This window comes from Morus notabilis, unplaced genomic scaffold, assembly GCF_000414095.1.
Source record: "Morus notabilis unplaced genomic scaffold, ASM41409v2 Scaffold307, whole genome shotgun sequence".
In the NCBI taxonomy this organism is placed as follows: domain Eukaryota; kingdom Viridiplantae; phylum Streptophyta; class Magnoliopsida; order Rosales; family Moraceae; genus Morus; species Morus notabilis.
The window spans coordinates 1,198,024-1,220,188 of record NW_010361515.1 but is presented as its reverse complement, the minus strand read 5'-3'; the positions used below and the strand labels follow the sequence as shown (position 1 = coordinate 1,220,188).

Below are 22,165 nucleotides of genomic sequence, written 5' to 3'. Positions count from 1 at the left end.
ATTAGTAGTTTTTATTAAAAAAAAAAACGGTCCAAAGAGACCGTGAACATCCCTATGAGAAATTAATTAGAGTACACATATTAGAAGAAGAAAAATGTTTGCTTAAGGATATATTAGAGAAAAAATATTTCTGTAGAGTAAAAAAAGAGAAACAATAGTCAGACACATGTAATATAGATTTCTAAGAGAATTCTAAGAAAATAACTTGAGTAAGGATATATTTGTAAAAAAAATATTTTACAGAAAAATTAGAGGAGAGAAAAATAATTTAACAAAGTTGATTTGATTATATATGTGAAAAAAGATCGAAAAATGATAGGGAACATAAATAAAGGAGAAATATGTAATAAAAATTCTTAAGAACCAAAGAATAAAAAAAAATTAAAAAAAGAAAGCGACGAGACGGGGATGAAACGTTCCCGCACGCGTCATTTCCACAAGCCAAACGGATCACCGCTTTTATTTTTGTGTGTAAATATATATATATATATATGTATGTATGTATGTATGTATATAACATTTGATTTTAAAGTAATTTTAATTGAAATGTGTATTTTAAGGATTTTTAATTTTATATTAAAATTTTATATGCTTTAATAATAATACAGTTTATGCTTTAATATGTTTGGGATATATTTTTTAATTTTTGATTTGGAATTTCTTTTTTAAAGTTTATGATTTAAAATTTAGTTATTTTGTTCTTATTTTATTTCATCATTATATTTTTTTCTTTAAATTATTTTAAAATTTATTGAAAAAAAATAATTTAGATGATTAATTAAGTGTGATTAAAAAATCTAATTACTAATTACTTATTGGCATAATATATAATATTTTTTTAAAGTTCAACACATAAAAGTTATTAAAATATAGGTAAATAAATTTATAATAATTTATTCTAATTTTGAGAATAAATAAATGCATACATAGAATTAGAATTGATTCCAACTTTAATTCTTGAAATTTAAGTAAAGAGCTTATTCTAATTTTGATTAACTCTCCACTTTGAATCCTGTCCGTTCCAATTCCAGATAAGTAAACATCCCATGATTAAAACCGGATTACTCGCCTGTGAAGTCCAACTAGTATGACATTAAACGAGAATCTTTGTTGTCGTTTTCCTTTAAACGACAGCAATTAAATTTAGCTCTGATCTCATCACATTTTCAAGCGTGTTAGCCCCTTTCTTCTCCGGTGAGCAAGGTCAATGATTCAACTTCAAAAGGAACCCTAACTATCCAATAAATTGGAACTTTCTCGAAGCTAGACGGTGGTGGAGGAATCACTCGGCGAAGAAGTATGGCAACGCCGCCAGTGGGGGCGCCGGGAATGGAAGGCCGTCCGCCGGCGCCGCCACCACCGCCGGGAACGGACATGACGGGAATATGCTTCAGGGACCAGCTCTGGCTCAACTCATTCCCTCTTGATCGCAATCTGGTCTTCGATTACTTTGCTCTCTCCCCCTTCTATGATTGGACCTGCAACAATGAACAGCTTCGCATGCGCTCCATTCACCCTCTCGACCTCACCCATCTCTCGTAATCTCCTCTCTTTCCTTTTTTTGTCGAATTTATCTATGAATTTTCTCTTCGATTGCTGAGAACATGAAAATTGAAGGGGAGTCTATAGACTCTTTTGAACTTTATTGATTTTGTTGTTTAACGTTCCCGGTAGGGCAAATCTTATGAGAGTAGTTGATTCATTAGTGAATTCTTAAATTTGTTTTGGGCTTAATTTCGTGGTGTTTGCGATCACTCTCTACTTAATGACATAACAAACTTATTACTTGTTATTCGTTATGCAGATTCGTTAGTTTAATTTAGGTTGAGTAACGAAACTTTTGTTTACTGTGAATTAGCTGCAGAATTCTTTGTGAGACATAGATGAGTATACTCAAACACTTATTTTGGGTATAAGTAGACTATGTTATCTGTCTGACAAATAGCAAAGTGCTTGTGGTTTGACTAACAAGAGAATTAGATATTTTGTATACTTTGTGGCTGAGTCCAAGTTCTTGGGACAAATGCACGGTTAAGGAGAGTAATTTGTTTGTTTTTCAGGAAAATGACTGGCACAGAATACATGCTGAACGAGGTTTTGGAGCCCAACCTTTTTGTTATCCGCAAGCAGAAGCGGGATGGACCTGAAAAAGTTACACCGATGCTGACTTATTACGTTTTGGATGGGTCGATTTATCAAGCACCACAGCTTTGCAATGTTTTCGCTGCTCGAGCTGTAGGTGCCTTTTTCTTTCTTAATATATTTCTTAATATATCAACACTACTATGAATATATCAAGACCGCAGCTTTGCAATGTTTTTACTGCTGAAGTTCTTGGTACTTTTTTCAGTATCAAGTTATGTTCATTTCATAGTATATGAAGCTGTTTGGACGCAATTCCTCTTTTAGTGAGCATATATTGTTCAGATTCCAGACTATTTTGTAACACTGCATTACAGTTGCCTACATTGATTATCCGTTAAAGCCTAAAGGAAAATGTTTTTATCTTGGTTTTCTATGAATGCTGCAGGGACGTGCTCTTTATTACCTACAAAAGGCTTTTACAAATGCTGCCTCAAAGTTGGAGAAGATTGGATATGGTATGTTATCTAATTGCTACTCATTTTTCTCCTATTTGCTATGAGTAGGAACAAAAATCACTGTCAAATGACGTATCATTCATTTTAAGGGACATAAAAATGGGTTCTATAATGATGGTACTTATATTGTGGTATGCACTGTTGGTAATATTTTGTGATTTTTCAATAGCGAAGCTCATTTGGTACTTTGTTGTTTTTGTTTATCGGAAATTTGTAATCTTTGTTGATAATAGATTTTTTACTAGACTAAAAAGTTTGATTTATTGTTTTTCACATCTGCTGCAGTTGATTCTGAAAATGAAAATGCGCCTCTGGATTCCAAGATTGGCAAAGAGACAATTGATTTCAAGGAAATGAAGCGAATAGATCATATTCTTGCATCCTTACAGCGCAAGGTAACTATGCTCTCCCATATAGCTAGTGTAAAATGAATCAGAAGTCCATAGCAATGTAGGGTTTGTACTTGGAAAATATAATTTCCAAGATATAGTATAAAACGATGTAGACTCTTGGAATGCATATTCATACATTCAGTTTCATCTCTGCTCCTCTGAAGTTTTACGATTTACATCCCAAAAATCTTAGTCCATTTCTATGTGTCTAGAGTTAGCTCTGAGTCTGGGGTGACTCAAATCCACCTTGCTAGTGCCTTGGGTGAGAGCTTCTGTACCCACATTTTTGGCGTCAATGTTTTTCATGGACTGCACTTTAGGCGTTCATAATAGAACTACCTGCTTTTCATAAAGGAATTGCCTCTAATCTGGCTGTCTTAGGTTACAAAGTTTAATTAGAAAGTTTGACGTCAATGTTTTTCATGGACTGCACTTTAGGCGTTCATAATAGAACTACCTGCTTTTCATAAAGGAATTGCCTCTAATCTGGCTGTCTTAGGTTACAAAGTTTAATTAGAAAGTTTGACGGTATTCATTTGTTAATACCAAATACAGCTCCGGAAACAGAGAATTGTTGTGGATGCACTGGTGCAAAGCATTTACTGCTTTTGTTAAACATTATAGTATGTTTTGTCCTGGTATTGCTATCTCATAATAAATCCATTACTAAGGTTACCTAAGTCACTCCATATATGCAGCTACCACCAGCCCCACCACCACCACCGTTTCCCGAAGGCTATGTTCCCCCGCAGAATGCAGATTCAGAAAAAGGCCCTGAAGCCCAGCAGGCAGGAGAGGCACAACAAGCTCCTGTGGATCCCATCATTGACCAAGGCCCAGCTAAAAGAATGAGATTCTGAACAAGAGTTGCAGCATCAGCAGACAAAAGTATGTGCAATTCTTAAGCTAACGCAAGAGGATTATTTTACAGTTTTTAATTGAATGTAAACTAACCTCCTGGACCTTCTTCTCCTTTTTCTATTAAAGTTAAAATTGGATTCTCACTAAGTATAGTTCGTGAGGTCTTAATCAAAGTTCAGTGTAGCTCTTGTAAGATAGAGAATGCGATTCAAATTGATATAAAAGCTTTGTCCAAAAGTTCGATTTTCTCTTATTCGCTACTTTGCAGTTGTTACATTTCCATGTCTGAAGTATTCTGGACAAATGCTTCAGGGTGTATGTAGCTACTACAAATTGAGGATTCTGTGGATCAGTTAAATCTGATTTACTCTCAAATCAAATATTAAACTAACTACCTGCTTTGTCAGGATGAGTTTCCTAGCTTCTAGTTTGATGAAAAATGTACTGATCCCGCAAAGAATATATCGCCCCATCATGCTGAATCACAGTAAGTAGTATATATGGACTTGCCATAAAACAACTGTAGTCACACAATTGACCAACGGTGGGTGTTAACTTATTGTGGTGGAACATTGCTGCCTAAATCAGTAATGCCGGTTTGTACACGGCGCAGAGCTGGTGTGTCGGTGTCGCGCCCGCCACCCAGTGTCGTAGAGGAGACTTAACATTTTTCATTAATTTAATATTCGAAAATGTACACTTGTTCAGTACTGATAAAAAAAACTTAGGTACTTTACCATAAAAGTGCATATATAATTTATGAACTAGATCACAAAATTGTTACTCCTTTTATGTTGGCTTCACTGTAGGAGTACTCGTTATAACAATGGAAAGGACAATTAGAAATTAGGTAGCTATTTAACATGATGGCAAATTAACAAGGTTCACTGTCTAACGCCGCCATCATGTCTGTGCACAAGTGCATGTGACATTTTCACTAGCGCACTTGAATTAAAGATTCCTCTGAAAACTATTATGTAAATGTATCGCGAAATTTAGCTGAGCATAAGTTGTGAGAAAAATTAAAACAAAACGAAGCTTTGGTTTTCAATACTTGAAAACCTATTTTCATTTAACAAGAAATCGAGTTTTTGCTTGGACCTTTTTCGCGTTCATTAATGTAAGAGCATAATGTTGAGTGACTTAATGAGAGGAATATTTCTTTTAGTGAGTCGAATTTGAAATATATCTCTTTTTATGGAAAATTCAAGCATTATTTTTCACATAAAAACAGTACAGGTAGATAAATAAGTAGAATTTAAAAGTGATACACAGCGTAATTCACGCTAAAAATCCTGCTTACATCCATCATAGTTTAATCACACCTCGTATTTTAAATACTTGTGGCCAACTAAATAAGCTAAAAATTTTAGGTCCGTTTGGTAATATTTTTAAAATGATTTTCTTTTTAGTATAAGAGTGAAAATGATATTATTTTGAAAATCATTCTAAGACCGATTTTGAAATTGCGTTGGTTAGTCTTTTAAGATATTATTTGAGTATAGTAAAAAAATAAAATTGTGTTTGGTTATATTTATGAAATTTTGTTTCGAGTACATGCAATTAATCATGTTAAATTAATATATTAAGTAATTAATAATTGATAATCACTTAACAAATAAAAATTAATATATTAATAATATAATAATAATGGATATATTATAATTAATGAATACATTGGTAATTAAACTATATATATAATGAATTAGTATGCTAAATAATTAAAAAGTAGTAATTAATAATCAGTTATAACTAATTACCATGTTAATAACGTACTCATATTTATTAGTTTATAAGTAATTAATAATTGTATTAAGAAAAAATAATTAGTATATAAATAATATATTAATATTCTATTTACTATTTAAATAAATAACTTTTAGTTACATAATTAAATAATTAGTTACTAACATTTTTTTAATAATCTATCATTTGATATATTACAGGATCAATTTTTAATAATTATTCTTAAAATAATGATGAATTGCTATTTATTAATTATTAATTAATATATTATATAATTAGTAATTAATAATTAATAATTAAATAATTTAATGTAATATTGTCGGTAAGTACTAGAAAATGAAAACAGAAAAGGAAAAACAACTTCTAATTGTTTTTTAATTTCTTTCACAAAAATCATTTTCATTGTTTTTTGTTTTCGTTTTCGTTTTCAAAACATTTGCTAAACAAATATGGTTTGCACACCATTTTTCATTTCGTGCCTCAAAAGACGTGCAAAAACGTTTTTAAAAACAACCAAAAAACAGTTCCAAACGTCACTCTTTATTTTTCAATTTTAGTTTTGGAATTACTAAGCTTCGTCTCTATTAGAGAGCACGAGCATGAATACCGCGCGTTGTTGTGGTATATAATGTTGTATCACATAAAAGATTTTATAGCGTTATTGTGGTATATAATGTTATATTACATAAAAGATTTTATATTATTACAAACATATTAACAAATATATACACATGTAGTATTAGAAGCCAAAATATATTTATATGTACATATAGACATATATACATTATAAAACAGTAACGCTTATCTGATCCATCGTGTTGTCTTTTTTAACTGCAAGATGGCAATGTTAAGCAACCAAATAAGGCAATATAATATTTAAAGAAAAAAAAATCAACAAACAGAGAACGAAACAACATATCCAAGAAAGAAACAATATCATTACAGAAGAAAATATGAACCAAATTAGTAAATGATGGAAGAGGGAACATAGAAAGTAAGAACTTTCAATGAATCCTTAGGCGATGGAAACGAATAAGAGAAACAACAAAACACAACCTTTTTCTAATACAGATCTAACCCTATCTGTAAAGGGAAAATATTTTTTACAAATAGATGTAAATACCAATGAAGAACATGTGTAGTAAACAAACATAGAAGAGCAAAAGAACAAACTAGCAACACTTAAAAAAAACCTAAAAGAAAAAAAGGAAACAAATAGAAGACTCAGTAAAAAAAATAAACAGGCTCGCAAAAAACGTTGGCTTAAGAGGAAAAGAAAAAAGAAGAAAATTTCTTTTTTAAAAAAAAGAAGAAAAAAATTCATATTTGTGCACAAAAGATAGAGCAGAAAGAGAGAAAAATAACAAAAGGCAAGAGCTTTCAGAAGAAAATGATAAAACTTGAGGCGGTAGAAAAAAATAAGAGAAGTAACATAATACAATCTTCCTAATATAGATCTAACCTGATCTAACCTTATCTGTAAAGGGAAAAAAAAATTCTAAATAAATTTCTGTTACAAATAGACGTAAATGCCAGGGATTTTTTTTTTCTCTGCTCTCTCTTTGGACCACGGCTGGCCTCCACAATGAACGGGGGAATTTTTTTTCCTAAGTACTACAATGCACATGAAAACAAATAAATGGACCCCACGTTCATTAGAAAACCAACATTACAAACAACACATTCACTCCACGTGTCTTACTTGTCCCCCAACACGTAAATTGTTTTTCTAAAAACAAATTCCGCAAGAAATAGACGAAAATACCAACTGAAAACATGTGTGTAAACAAACATCAAAGGGCAAAACGGTAAATATACATTTAGGAGGTTAAAAAAGGAAGTTCACTGTTCATAACACTGTACAGTGAACAGTAACATTACAAACTCTCCTTTAGTATATGTACGAGTATGAATATCGCGCATAATGTAGTATCACATTAAAGATTTTATAGCGCTACTACAGTATACAATGTTATATTACATAAAAGCTTTTATATTATTACAAACATATTAACAAATACATACACATGCAGTATTAGAAGCCAAAATATATTTATATGTACATATAGACATATATATTATAAAATAATAACGCCTATCGAATCCATTATGTTGTCTTCTTTAACTGTAAGAGAGCAGTGTTATGAAACCAAAATAAGGCAATATAACATTTAAAGGAAAAAAATCAGCGAACAGAGAACGAAACAACGGGCGCATTTGGAACTCGTTCTAAAATAATTTTTTTTTTCTATGAAAATGAAAATGAAAATGTTTTCAATCTCAGACATAAATCATTTTTGAAAATGCGTTTGGTAGTTTTATCAAGAGATTGTTTTCAATGTAAAAAAATTTCATTAATGTCTCTCTTTGTCTCTCTCTGCTTGAGATATGAGAAAACGAAAACAAAAAATGAAAAACGACTAAAATTCATTTTTTATTTCTCTCTCATTTTACATTAAACTAAAAAATTGTTTTCATTTCTGTTTTTTGTCTTTATTGCGCCAAACACCGTTTTAAAAACGTTTTCATTTTTTCTTTCTCAAAAGACGTGAAAAACAAAAACAAGATCAATTCTAAACATGGCCAGCATATCCAAGAAAAGGAACAATATCATTACAGAAGAAAATAGGAGCCAAATCAGTAAATGATGGAAGAGGGAACACAGAAAGTAAGAGCTTTCAATGAATCCTTAGGCGATGGAAATGAATAAGAGAAGCAACATAACACAACCTGTTCCTAATACAGATCTAACCCTATCTGTAAAGGGAAAATATTTTTTTTAAAAAAATTTCCGCTACAAATAGATGTAAATACCAGTACAGAACATGTGTGGGGGTAAGAGAACAAACTAGCAGCACCCAAAAAAACAAAAGAAAAAAAAGTAAACAAACAGAAGATTCAGTAAAAAAATAAATAGGCTCGCAAAAAACGTTGACTTAGGAGCAAAAGAAATAAGTAGAAAATTTCTTTAAAAAAAAGATGAAAAAATAATCCATATTTGTGCACAAAAGATAGAGTAAAAAATTGAGAAAAATAATAGAAACGGTAACAAAGAAAGTAAGAGCATGACAAAACTTTAGGCAATGAAAAAGAATAAGAAAAGTAACAGAATACAATATTCATAATTCAAATCTAACCTTATCTGTAAAAGGGAAATTTTTAAAAAATAAATAAATTTCCGTTACAAATAGACATAAATGTTAGGGAATTCTTTTTTTCTGTCTCGACAATGAACAGGGAATTTTTTTTTTTTACTGCACGTGAAAACAAATAAGTAGACCCCACTTTCATTAGAAAACTAACATCACAAACAACACATTCACACTACGTGTCTTACTTGAAAATGAACAGGGAAAATTTCCGTTATGTAATTTTTTTTTTTTTTTTTAAATTCCGCAAGAAATAGATGAAAATGTCAACTGAAAACGTAAACAAACATCAAAAAGGCAAAACGGTAAATATATATTTAAGAAGTTAAAAAAAGAATTTTACTGTTTATAACACTGTACTGTGAACAGTTACACTTCATACTCTCGTATAATAATGCCCGAACGGTAACAGATATATGCATGTATATATATATACGTGATAGCTTTTATGAGAACGACATGTGATAAAGGAAAAGAAGATCAGAACAAAAACTAAAAAGTAAATAGATAAAAAATAGTATCGTTGACAATAAAGGAATATGCTCCCAGGCTATGCTATTGTGGTAACAAAAACAAAACGCAATAAATCTAAAAGTTAAATAATAATAATAATAATAATGGATCATTTGCTGGAACGCAGAAGACATTAATATGATACATCCAGAGGTTGTTTGTTTAGAGGGTTTAAATCAGTGTTTATTATAAAATGTAAAAAGAAATTTAAATTCTTGATGTAATGTTTAAACTCTCAAAATAAAATGATTTTTAAAGCTAAATATCTTTTAGTTCTCAGAATTTGAACTTAAATTCACACCCCATAATTCAAAACTGTACATGATTTAAAATTAAAGTTTAAACTCACTTTAATTTAAAACTCCAATCAAACGAACCCTTAAATTGTTGCTCAGGAATTACACATTACGGATATAGAAAAAGATCGTTAATTAAACTAACAATCTTAATTAGTAATTGGCTGTTTTTTTCCCGATAAAAACAACATAATAACTCTTTTTAGTGGACTTCATGGAGCTGGCGTTCATCTAATTTGTCGGTTGTGGAGAAGCAGCTAGTAAGTTTCCTCCTAATGTATGTGAATATTACTTGAAGATATTTGCCTGAAGAAAAAAAGCTAATTTAGTCCGCAAATAATATTTGAAAGGAAATATCTTTATTGAAAGTAAAAGTTGTAGAAGCATACGTGCTGGCCAGTAAGATATATATACACACACACACACACACACATATTATAATCTGTGCAATATATATTTATATTATCTTCGGTTAAAGGGCGTATTTTGGGAAACAACTTGTAATTTTATAGTCTCAATTAGCATATAAATAATTACATAAGGTCTCATTCCATTCATTTTATTGATTTAAGTTTAAAATTTAAGTTTTGTTACAGTAAAAAATTCTCAAAAATAGTCATATCTAACTTTTTTACTATAATAAAAAACTCTCACATAAAGTCACATCTTAACTCAAATTAAAAACTCGAATCAACAAATTAAACGGATTTTGAAGTTGTATTTATAAAGATTTGTCTATTGTACATTATTACAAAAATGTCGATTTCAGTCTCATAAGGCTTATTTTTTCTCCGATTTTGCTCTTATTGAGTATTTTAGACATATTTCCTATATGGTTGGTTTTCACTTTATTATTTCAATTTTTTTCATTATAATTTATATATTTACTTTTTTATTTTAACCGGATTTAATTTTTTATATTTAATGAATTGAATTTATTTTTTTTTCCACGTTTTATCTTTTCTCTCATCTTTTCATTTTTTATTTCATTTGTCTGAGCTACCTTTTTCACGATATTTTGTTCTCTCGTATTCAAGACAAATTGAAGGTGATAACTAGGGCTGGCAATCTGAGTAGCGACACGACGACACGACTCGAAACCCGCACGAAATTAACGGATTTAGGTTTATCATAAATAGGTACGGGTCAAAATTAAGTCGAACCCGTGAAACACGATTAAATAACGTGTCATTTTCAAGTTGACCCGCCAATCCACAATTGATCCGTCATAACCCGTTTATTAAACGTGTCATATTTGGGTAACACGAATACACAACCCGTTTATTACCCATTTTATAAACAAGTTAAAAAATATGTTCAGAAATAGGTTAACACAACCCATTTATCACCCATTTTATAAACATGTTAACAGGTAATCAATGGGTTGACACGACACGTTTATGACCTGTTTAATAAACGAGTTATTCGTGTCGTGTCGTGTCAACCCGCCAATAAATAAGTCGTATTTAGATTTTATATTTTGACACGATTAATAAACAGATCGTGTTCATATCAAACTTATTCGTGCTAACTAAAGAAATTAACACGACATGAACACAATCCGTCAACCTAAATTACCACCCTTAGTGATAACTTATTCTAGATATATTACATACTACCATAGTAGTGTTAAACGGGTAATGGCCTCTTGTAAAATGTGCAACTTTTGTAGGAAATTAATAAATGTGCACGAGTACACTTGCAGTTGTAACAGCTAGCCATGAAATGACTTTTGTCTTGCCACCAACCACGGAACCAATTCCACTTGCACAGCCAATCAGCCAAACCAAGTACGACAAATCTCCCTTCAAAAAGAAAAAAAAAAAAAAAAAACAATGATGAAAAGTACTTCACATTTCTCTCTCTCCCTCCAAATACTACCGTATAAAGTTTGTTTTTTCGCTAGCAATGTTTACTATAATATATATATATATATATGTATATATATGTTTGTATTCGTGTCATGAGCTTTTGAATGTGTATATACTTGCGGTCGGTTTCTTTTCTGCACTTCATGCATTTACTGAAGAGGGCTGTTTGCATAAGTTTAAAAGGGCTTGCAGCATCCCGTATTACTAATAATCAAACCTCTATATATATGTATGTATGTATATGAATATTCAGATTTCAAAATATATAGTACTGGTATCGAAAAACATTGATAATAACCAGTTCTTTTCTAGTAGTGTCTCGTACCTTTTAATAAACAAATTGATGCAAGTTGCACATTAATCCTTTGTTATTTCGTATATACCATTTTAAAATTAAATAGTTGCATACATTGCTCTCGTTGGGTATCATCAACTAATTATGAATTTGCTGACTTGCTTTTCTGATACAAATCTGAAGGAGAATTAAGGGTGCGTTCACTTCACGTATTCCACTCGAGTAAGCCCAACTCGAGTGGGATTTTGGGCTAAGTTTTGCGTTCAACAAATGGCACTTGAGTGTAAAACTCGAGTAATAACTCGAATAAGAGAGTTTGACATACGGTTGAACTTCCTATTATTGCAGTGTAGTTCTACAGTGTTCCCATGTGCTTGAACAGTGCAGATTCTCTGCTTTCTTCCCGTTGCTGCCTCGTTCCTGCCTCCCTAATGCAAATTTCTCTCTGCTTTCTGCCCATTGGACCCTATCAAGGGTAGATGTTTCTAATCCTTTTATATTTTTATCGGACTTCATCAAATTTACCTATTATGTTAATCTGATTAACCACAAAAACAAGATCTTAAAATGACTTTATATTTAACGCGCATTGATCCAGCCTAATTTTCTCTTGAACCAATATTGTCTTATATATGTATACTTAGATACTAAACTAAAATGATCATCATACCATATATCAGACATATCAAGAAACTCTAACTAGAAATATGCTTTTCATATGCAAGAAATAAACATAAATGTGTATATCCTTTGAGCAGAGAATTTTGCATTATATTGTATGTTCTTATGTGTAAAATGGTTCAAATATTTAGACACGCGCGCCGCACACGTATACATGTCTACATATTTATGCCTCATTTATTTTACCGATTTGAGTTTTCAGTTCTAAGTTTCTACAGTAAAAAACTCTCAGAAAATGTCACATCTAACTTTTTCTGCTACAGTGAAAGACTCTCAGAAAATATCACATCTCAACTCAAATTGAAAACTCGAATCCGCAAAGTGAACGAGGCCTTAATGGTTCCACGTAATATTTATCCATTAATAAATATCATTATTTTAGCCAAGATATTAATTCAACGGTTATAATAAATTAAATAATTTGTTAAAAAAATTATAACAATTAATGATATTAAATTTTTATTACTTCACGTTATTAAATTATTATATTTAATAATAACTATGGATAAAAACGTAATCATTAACAACCTGTTCATTATATATAATATGTTTTTTAATGGTCAACAATTGAAATGGTGTAACGTGGTCATTCAACCATAAGTTTCACTCTTTCTTAGCGTACAGAAACACGACATCTACTTTGTGGATATATCGTGAGATAATTCTGTAGTTACGCCTCACTATCAAGTCTCATGCGAACAACTTCTAATAAAAGACCAACATTGCATGTGATTTCTAATAATGAACCTTGTATATATATCATTTTATGTGCGTTTTTTCAATATTAGAAAGAGATCGCGTATAGGTGTCTAACAAGTACTGATCGAATCGTTGAGAAATCCACTCATAATTAGAACATTCTAGTACAAGAAAACGTTAGCGAAACAATTTTATATTATTCTTAGGACGAAATCAAAGAACAGATGTTGTGTTCAAATATATCTATAAATCTATTTCTTTGATCAAGAATTCTAAGGATAAGCTTTGTTTACTCTTCATCTCTTTGACCTTTCTGTTGGATAGAGGGGGTGACGGGTATGATAAGTTGGGATAAACTCAGTTGACTTATCTTTTTGTTTAATTAAGTTGTTAAGTTATAGACATTAATGAATAATTAGCCAAAAAAATTAAAAAAAAATGTCTCTTTTTTTAGAGCATAAAAATGTCCTTTTGACTGCTTTTTTCTTGGAAAAAATTAATTTGACGCTCTTAAAAAAATATTTATACATGATTCGAGCTAAATAATTTATAACTATATTTTTGGCTCTGAAAAGAAGTTAAAATTATAACTAGTAATACAGAGCTTAATTATATATCCCTGAAAGAAATTATCAGGTTAAAATGTATATTCACAATGATGAAGGTTTTTGTTTTTCTCAATTTGGTGAGTGATTATGAACTCTACATCTTATAATAAAATTAAAAATATATAAAAAATTAAATATGAAATTACTATTAAGTTAGGACTGTAATCACAGTAGAGAAATTACTTCTTAATTTTTTTTTAAAGGAAAATCGTATAAGTGCATGAATATAAGCACAGTAACACGAGGCCATTGATTTGATTTGAAACAACAAATGGATGTACTTTTAATTATTAAAAAAATAAAACAAAAAAACAAATGGATGTACTTTTTAGTACATTTATCTTTCTCGTCTGCCAACACAAAAAAATTGGAGAATGGAGATCGCCCACTTTCCCACTGCACAGCCTGTCCAGCACAAGGGGAAAAAATAAATAAAAAATAAAATAAAAATCCTAAAGCCCAAACCCACCAACTCACCTGCTATTCGACACGTGTCAAGACAATGCTCTAACCCCAACTCGTCCGCCTGATCTTAACACGTGGCAAACATCTCTGACAAACTATAAGGCGTTCGGCAGTCATATTTTTGAGTTAAAAATTTAAAAAAAATAATTTGAGTTATAATTTTATTTGAGCTCATATTCTTTTAAGTTTGAGCTCAAATTTATGATTAAAACTCTAGTTTAAGTTTCTCTTTTAATTTGAGTTCAGAAACTCGAACTCAAATTAATAAACATTATTTTTTCTATTCTTACAAATACTATAATTTTTTTGTTTTAATTTTGATTGAGATGATTTTTTCTATGCGTTGACAACGAAAAGACGAATAAAACCTCACCTATATACCCTATTAAAATTTTCTATTAGCATTGAGTTTTTATTAAAATATTATCTAAATTTAAATTTAAATTTTGACTCACTCAAATACAAACTTAAAAAGATTCTTATCTCAAACTATAATTTAAATGTACACAACTAAATACAAACTCAAATTATAACTTTAACTCAAATTATAACTCAAATTAAATTTAAAATTTACACTCATATTACCAAACTCAAAAACAGCAAAAGAACGACCCGTAATCCTCACAAGAAAGGCGTGGCAATACCCGAAAAAATGACAAGTGGAAATATCAAACCGCCTGATACCACCAACGAACAAACGACGTGTAGACATCTACGCACCAACTTGACTGGACGCCACGTCAGGTGGGCCCCACTTGTTAGCTGTACGTGACTCTGACTATGAGAGAATCAAGAGATTGTGGTGTCCAACGCAAAGCTGACTCAGTAATGACAAAGAAGAAGTCTGTTTCATCTGGGACCCACACCACCAAGATATTTTTGACCAGTAATTAGCCAACTAATCCCCACATTAATCTCACGCTTTCTATCGCCAACTTGCATGGGACTCTTTCTGTTTTTCCAACTTTCTCTCTCTTTCTCGCTTTTACTTTGGGTGTAAAATAATAAGGTGGACGTTATTTTATGATAAAATATGGAAATTATAATGGACTAGAAAGAAAGAAAACTTATAGATTTTCAGGTAAGGACTCAAGAATTCCGAATTCTCAGGGAAGGACTCTCCGGTCAACTATAAATATCGACAATTTATACTGCCCATAAACGCAATCCCAACTACAACTCTTTTATCTCTTGCAATGTAGGCTTTTATCTTAATTTCTTTTGTTTATAAGCTTCGATTTTGATTCAGGATGACCATCCTCATTGAACAGCCTCATGAGTTTGGTAAATTTCCCACTTTTTTTCTTACGTCTTTTTTCTCAAACATTCATTTAAATATAAATACTCACAATTTCTCAACCAAAAAAAAAAAAAAAAAATCCCAATTCGAAGATTTTATTCATTGAGTTAACCATGATTTAGCTTCTCCGTATTTTTGTTAGTATTTACATTAATTTTTTCTTAGCTTTTTTGTTTAAACTCTTATAAATCAAGGTTTTGCTCTTTAATCAAAGTTAACCATTTCATTATCAACAGTAAACCCACTATTCCGTACTATTCCAATTTTTTTTTTTTTTTTTTTTTTTTTTTTTTTTTTTTTTTTTTTTTTTTTCAATTATCTGTTGTAAATACAGGAATAGAAGCAGAGGAAAAGAAGGTCCCCATAGATGAAAAAGAATTGGTGTTGGATGGCGGATTTTTGGTGCCACAGACTAATTCGTTTGGTCAAACCTTTAGGTTAATTATCCTCTCTGCATATTTTAATTTCGTTAAACCCCTAGCAGACATGCCACAGCAAGTTCATAAAGGCTATAATTAATCTAATTAACATATATGCACGCGATACTTAATTTTATCTTGTTGACATGATTTTGAGTCTAAATTTATTTTATCTCGTGCACATGATTTTCTGGGATTCCTGGACACAACTTTTCAAGATATGACATTTTCTTTCTTTTGACAATTCGTAGTGATATTTATATATTTTTTTCGGTAGCAACGACAAGCTTAATATTGAACAACTAAGTTATGGATCACATGATTAGCCAAAAAAAAAAAAAAAATCTATGGATCATATGAGAGAAAACGCACTAACAATATATAAAAAATAAAAATAAACTCAGTAGAACTTGGGTCTAAGGCATGGAAAACGAAGTGATAGTCACACTACATGAAAAAATTTGACACTTAAGTTGAGATTTAGCGAAATTTTTAGAATATTATAAATATAGCAAAAATGACATAGTAATTATCATAATGATACCATATTTTATAGTGTATAATGATAGTCATTATTTAATGACATAAAAATGATATAAAATTTTACTATTATTGTAATATTTTAAAATTTTTGCTAAATTTAAATTTTGATATCAAATTTTTTTTGCTATATGAGTAAATCACCCTGGAAACGAATTATTTGAGAAAACTGAAAGGGATCCAGTTACCAAGGGTACGCTGGGTCACAGGAATGGCCCAAAACTAGCTTTTCAGCAAGCCTATTATTTCCCAGGCCTGGCCTAGCACTCCAAACCGTAATCCTTCTGACTTAAGCAAAAAACTAATGTTAAGCATGGAGATTTTTTTTTTTTTTTTCCAAGATTGTATGTATAATATTCTTAATGATAAAATAGGGACTATGATGCTGAAGGAGAGAGGCAGCCGGGTGTGGAGAACTTCTATAGAATCAATCACCTGAACCAGACTTATGATTTTGTGATTTTTTTATATATATATATATATATATATATATATATATATATATATAGGAGATAGTCTTAATTTTACCTCTTACTCTTGATTAATACCCTTTTTAGTGAAAGAACTATATTAACAAAATAGTACTACAAATTTAGAACAAACACTTTTAACGATAAGTTCAGCAATTTAATCTTTTTTTTTTTTTTTTTTTTTTTTTTTTTTATCTATAAGAGAGTTATGTGGGAGAGTATGAAAAAAGACCTTACTGATAGATCAAAGTTCAACCAGCATATATTTATCAACTTCCATTAAATTATCAATTACGATTTTTAATCTGATATGATTATGATGTGATATGGCGATTTAGAACCATATCTTATCAATAGAGTATTTTTTTTCTTATCCTATCACAAAGTTATCCTTTTATTTCTTAAAAGGTAAACTAAAAATAATAATTAAATTTTCTTGTTGGTAAAAAATTGCATGTAACACAGGTGAAGAAGATGAGGGAAGAGTACAGCAGATTGAACAGAATGGAGATGAGCATATGGGAGTGTTGTGAGCTTCTCAATGATGTTGTTGATGAGAGTGATCCAGATTTGGATGAGCCTCAAATTGAACACTTGCTTCAAACTGCTGAAGCCATTAGAAGGGATTATCCCAATGAAGATTGGTTGCACTTGACTGGCCTTATCCATGGTATTTAGTCTTCCGAATTAACTTCATTTGACTTTCTAGTACTTTGTTATGACAATTAGCCAAGTAATTGACTGTTAATATGCCTTAGATCTTGGAAAGGTGCTTCTTCTTCCTAGCTTTGGAGGACTTCCTCAATGGGCTGTTGTAGGTAAAGAATCACATTACATTTGTATTCTAAAAAAACAAAACGGAAATTTATGTTTTTTGTTGCTCCATGTTGTTCAACTTTAACCTTATTATTAATCATGGTTTGTGCCATTGCTAGGTGACACATACCCAGTTGGCTGTGCTTTTGACGAATCAATTGTTCACCACAAGGTATTTTTATCATAAAGTTGGAAAGAAATGTATTCTACCAAATTGAAGTACATAATTTTTAATCTGAAGGACTTCATATTTACCCTTATGTGACTGCAGTATTTCAAGGAAAATCCAGACTACGAGAATCCTGCTTACAATACCAAGTATGGAGCTTACTCTCCGGGATGTGGACTCAACAATGTATTGATGTCATGGGGACATGACGATTACATGTATTTGGTACATACTCAAACCTTTGATAAAATTATCAAGTTCGCTTTATAAATAGGAAATTTACGAGCACCTTATTTGAGTCATTGACCGTACGATTTAAATTAGACAGCGCTTATGAAGTAAGTGTAACACTACTGTTTTAAGAAATTTTTTTCACACTTCTTGACCTCTTAATCATATGTGTTGTACGATACTGTCAGATATCTATGATGGGTCCCACTATAGAAATTCCCCTTTTCAAATGTGATAGCATTTTGTCGTGTATTAAAGGTAGAAAACATAGGGAAGCTAAAATTAGGCCGGCATTTTTAGGTGGCGAAGGAGAACAACACCACTCTACCTTCAGCAGCTCTTTTTATCATTAGATACCACTCTTTCTATGGTAAGTGGTGAAACATAGTACTTTTTTTTTTTTTTTTTTTTTTTTGACACAAGTACTTTATGCTCAAAAGATAAATCATTTTCCTCATCAACATTTGATTCTTGATGAAATTGATATTACAGCATTACACAAGTCAGGAGCATATAAGCACTTAATGAATGAAGAGGATTTTGAAAACCTAAAATGGCTTCAAATATTCAAGTAAGTACCTCCATACTTTGTATATTGCTTGATCTCTTTTAATTTCTCAGCCAATCCAAGTGCTAATATATGCATTCCATCTTTTTTTCTTTTTTTGTCAGCAAATATGATCTCTACAGCAAGAGCAAGGTTCGGGTTGATGTAGAAAAGGTCAAGCCATACTATCTCTCCCTCATTGATAAGGTAATAAGCACCCCCAATCAATCTCATTTTTCATTCACTAATTCTTCCTTAATTAAGCCTGCAGTATTATTTACTTGCTCTAATCAACTAATTAAATACGTGATTTTTTTTGTTCCAGTACTTCCCTGCCAAGCTAAATTGGTGAAACTTGAGGAACTCTTCCACTTTTTGGGTGAAGAGATGTTGGCATCTTGTGGTGATTAACAATGTGACATGAGTTGTGATGTATGTGAGAGACTCCATTCAGAGATTGTCCAATAAAAGCCTTTCTTCTGTTTCTAATAAAAGCGTTCCTGATCTAATAATGGTAAACCCATTTAAAGCAGCCTTTTGTGCGATGTCGTTTTATGCATGAGCCTCTGTCTGTCTTAATTTAGAATATAACTAGTCAAAAGCCCGCGCACGTTCCAAGAAAAATACTGTTGTATTATATAAAAAATTAAAAAATTTTATAATATAGAATTAGTTTATATATACATATTTGGTCTATCTTCAGTTAGAACATCTTAACTATATCATACCACCTCGATGAATTTCAAGTAAAAAACTGAAACACGATGATAGTAAGCGAGACAGACATAGATAAACTCGATTAAACTGTTAAGATGATACCTTAACTAAAATGACAAGGAAGAAAAATCGACAAAGGACGGCCATAATTAAATGAAAAAAAAAAAGAAAAGACGACAACAATGATAAAGTGAAAACGACAACAAAGTATTAAACGACATGGCATGAAAATGACGACAATGACTCGGAAGGAGCTACAAAACTTGAGTAGACACCTTAAGCAACAAATGCCAAACCGTAAAACGACAAGAAAATATTAAACGACATGAAAAGATTAACTCATAAACGACGCCTCAGAAATGCAAAAATCAAAACAATAATAATAAGGGACCATTTTCTAGTACGCCAACATATTGGTAGGTCAGGTTTTCTGTTTATCGGGTCTACATAAAATCACGTAAAAATAAAAAAGTACGCATATCTAACGGTTGAAAAAACTTGATTTACCGGTACACTAAGTGTACTAGAAAATCTCTCTACAAAGGCAACATCAAAGTTAATACGACAACATAATAGATACGATAAGGAATTAAGAAAACGACAAACCGTAGGAAACGACACTGCACTCTTAAATCAATTCCCTTGAGAGGAAGTTTAATAATTTTAAAGACAAATAGAATTTCCTTGCAAGAAATTTCTTTTTCAGCTAACAAATTGTTGTGGGCTTACAAAAATAATTGATTGCCTTTGACATATATTTAATATTAAAGAAGAGTTAAAAACCAAATAATATTTCCTTAAAAAAGAACATTGTACTTATAGTACATATACTTGTGAACACAAAGTAATTGTAGGGTACTCGTGAGATCAACAAAGGGAATTGAGAATTAGGCTGTCAAATAATAACTTGGTCGTTCTTCCACTTCCAGCAACATTTTTTTTCTTCTTCCTTTTTTTTTTTTTTTTTTTTTTCCTCTCTGATTGTGGTAATCCAATCTATATAGATAGCATGGAAAAAAAAAAAAAAAAAAAACATAAAAAGCAAATCTTAGTCAAACATAAACGACGGAATACCAATGGCGGATCAGCTTCACTTTATATTCAAACACTAATTAAACGGACAACGCGCACAGCGGCCTAATTGTAGCTGTAATTGTGTCCAAGGTCCGCAAAACGTAAATTAACAGAACTACGAAACATGATATACGTATTACGTGACTTCGTCATATGCTAAGAAAGTCAGAAAGCAAGACGTGAAGAAACTTCCTAGCATATAAACTCTTACCAATAGTCAATAATCCAAAGGGCTCTAGCTACAAATTTGTTACTATATAAGGACTCGCAATCAAGTACTAAATCTCGTCATCAAGTTTTATAAACTATTTTGGTATAAGGAAAAAAAAAAAGAAAATGGCTAGGAACTCCATTAGATCTATTGTGGTGACTCTTCTCATCATCTTTGCCATGATTTTCGCTCCCATCATGGTGTCGGATGCAATTCGCCCAACTGTATCAGGTAACTAAGCAAGCCCTTTTTTCATCATTAACGTCTGATTTTGTGATCTACAGTTCTGGCTTTCTATTAGGAGTTTGCTCGTTTTCAATTTGTTTAATTGTTGATTTTTGCGAGTCTCATGGCTTGGATAGACTTTTTCTTATTGTAATTTTTTTTTTCCTTTTTTTATTGTATTAATGAATTTAGAGTGGGAGTTTGGCATAGAAAGTTGCTTATAAGGTGCTGACTTAATTGAAATGTTATAGACAACTATGAATGCATTAATTTATGTAATTTATAATTTGTGTGTCTAATGTACAATTATATTCATTTGTACCGTTGCAGTCAAAACCGGCCCCATATGTCCTGCATGTGTCTGTTGCGAACCTCCACCTCCGGGCTCTTGTTGCCGCTGCGGAAACTGTGCGCCTCTCGCTCAAACTCAGCTACCTACTTCACAAAATGGCTCTCCATGAAAATGCTTTCATTTCTTATTTATTTCTAGACCTACTTATAGAGCTTAATTTCTTGTTTTCGTGATTGTCCCGAACCCAAAAATTACAAATGAAATAAATATCTATAAGATGCTTTAGTACTGTGTTTGTACTGTCTATCTCTATAAAATACTTATTAAGTTCAAGTGATTTATAGGGTGGAAATGTAATGCCTCTTATTGTAATTTAAATATAATAATATGCATGTCAAATATGATTAATTGGACAAGCCAAAACGCTGGCTTCATTCATTAAAAGCTCTACTTTCTCCAGAGTCCACAAGTAATATCCATTTACCATCCCACAATTTATGTGTACATATGGTAATCAAAACTAGAATTTAGCATTGTCCTGCTAACGAAGTCAAAAATATAGGTTGGTAATTGATTTAGGAAAAACAATAAGAAACGAGTAGTACCCTAAAAACGACAATCAAATGAGAAAACTACTACATGAGAAAAAAGAGACCAAGTTAAAAAACAACAACAAAGTGTAAAAAGAATTATATTGGATATCTGAAAGGAATAAAAGGAAAAACCGTGATGAAGCAAGGGGGAAAAAAAATACACAATCGTAAAAAGAGAGAAAGATAATGAGAAACGACAGCAAAATAAAAAACCACAAGCGGCATAAAATAACGACAACAAAAAATAAAGTTGACAACAAAAGCCGCAGCCGTTGCATTCATTTATAGATCCATGAATCTTGTGCCCATTTAGGGCATATCAAAGTCACTTTCTACACAGATCAATGGAGATCTTTCCTAGCTAAGGCATTCGTAGTAAATGCAT

At 31.2% G+C, this 22,165-nt stretch overlaps 3 protein-coding genes across 3 annotated transcripts; all 3 read left to right on the top strand.

Annotated features, from left to right (window-relative positions):
- Positions 1 to 1,159: 1,159 nt before the first annotated feature.
- LOC21408972 (mediator of RNA polymerase II transcription subunit 6) lies at positions 1,160 to 4,098 on the top strand. Its single transcript, XM_010099873.2, has 5 exons — positions 1,160 to 1,538; positions 2,061 to 2,235; positions 2,531 to 2,600; positions 2,886 to 2,995; positions 3,691 to 4,098. Exons 1-5 carry the CDS (start codon positions 1,300 to 1,302, stop codon positions 3,850 to 3,852), a joined length of 756 nt encoding a protein of 251 aa, XP_010098175.1. The 5' UTR covers positions 1,160 to 1,299; the 3' UTR covers positions 3,853 to 4,098.
- An 11,253-nt stretch (positions 4,099 to 15,351) lies between these two features.
- On the top strand, positions 15,352 to 19,282 carry LOC21408971 (inositol oxygenase 1). Its single transcript, XM_024166703.1, has 11 exons — positions 15,352 to 15,460; positions 15,811 to 15,913; positions 16,810 to 16,891; positions 17,371 to 17,575; positions 17,664 to 17,723; positions 17,841 to 17,893; positions 17,993 to 18,115; positions 18,422 to 18,491; positions 18,614 to 18,692; positions 18,794 to 18,875; positions 18,994 to 19,282. Exons 1-11 carry the CDS (start codon positions 15,427 to 15,429, stop codon positions 19,018 to 19,020), a joined length of 918 nt encoding a protein of 305 aa, XP_024022471.1. The 5' UTR covers positions 15,352 to 15,426; the 3' UTR covers positions 19,021 to 19,282.
- A 1,472-nt stretch (positions 19,283 to 20,754) lies between these two features.
- Positions 20,755 to 21,491, top strand: LOC112091941. The gene is made up of 2 exons (XM_024166785.1): positions 20,755 to 20,901; positions 21,226 to 21,491. The coding sequence occupies exons 1-2, from the start codon at positions 20,796 to 20,798 to the stop codon at positions 21,354 to 21,356; spliced, it is 237 nt and encodes a 78-aa protein (XP_024022553.1). The 5' UTR covers positions 20,755 to 20,795; the 3' UTR covers positions 21,357 to 21,491.
- The last annotated feature ends 674 nt before the right edge of the window (positions 21,492 to 22,165 follow it).

What these genes read in the sequence shown, in the direction of transcription:
- LOC21408972 (XM_010099873.2), top strand. Translation starts at nt 1,300, where the DNA reads ATGGCAACGCCGCCAGTGGGGGCGCCGGGAATGGAAGGCCGTCCGCCG. An exon ending in CTCGACCTCACCCATCTCTC is followed by an intron (nt 1,539 to 2,060) that starts GTAATCTCCTCT and finishes TTTGTTTTTCAG; the next exon opens with GAAAATGACTGGCACAGAAT. An exon ending in TTGCATCCTTACAGCGCAAG is followed by an intron (nt 2,996 to 3,690) that starts GTAACTATGCTC and finishes CCATATATGCAG; the next exon opens with CTACCACCAGCCCCACCACC.
- LOC112091941 (XM_024166785.1), top strand. Translation starts at nt 20,796, where the DNA reads ATGGCTAGGAACTCCATTAGATCTATTGTGGTGACTCTTCTCATCATC. An exon ending in AATTCGCCCAACTGTATCAG is followed by an intron (nt 20,902 to 21,225) that starts GTAACTAAGCAA and finishes GTACCGTTGCAG; the next exon opens with TCAAAACCGGCCCCATATGT.
- LOC21408971 (XM_024166703.1), top strand. Translation starts at nt 15,427, where the DNA reads ATGACCATCCTCATTGAACAGCCTCATGAGTTTG. An exon ending in TGAACAGCCTCATGAGTTTG is followed by an intron (nt 15,461 to 15,810) that starts GTAAATTTCCCA and finishes TTGTAAATACAG; the next exon opens with GAATAGAAGCAGAGGAAAAG. An exon ending in TGAACCAGACTTATGATTTT is followed by an intron (nt 16,892 to 17,370) that starts GTGATTTTTTTA and finishes CATGTAACACAG; the next exon opens with GTGAAGAAGATGAGGGAAGA.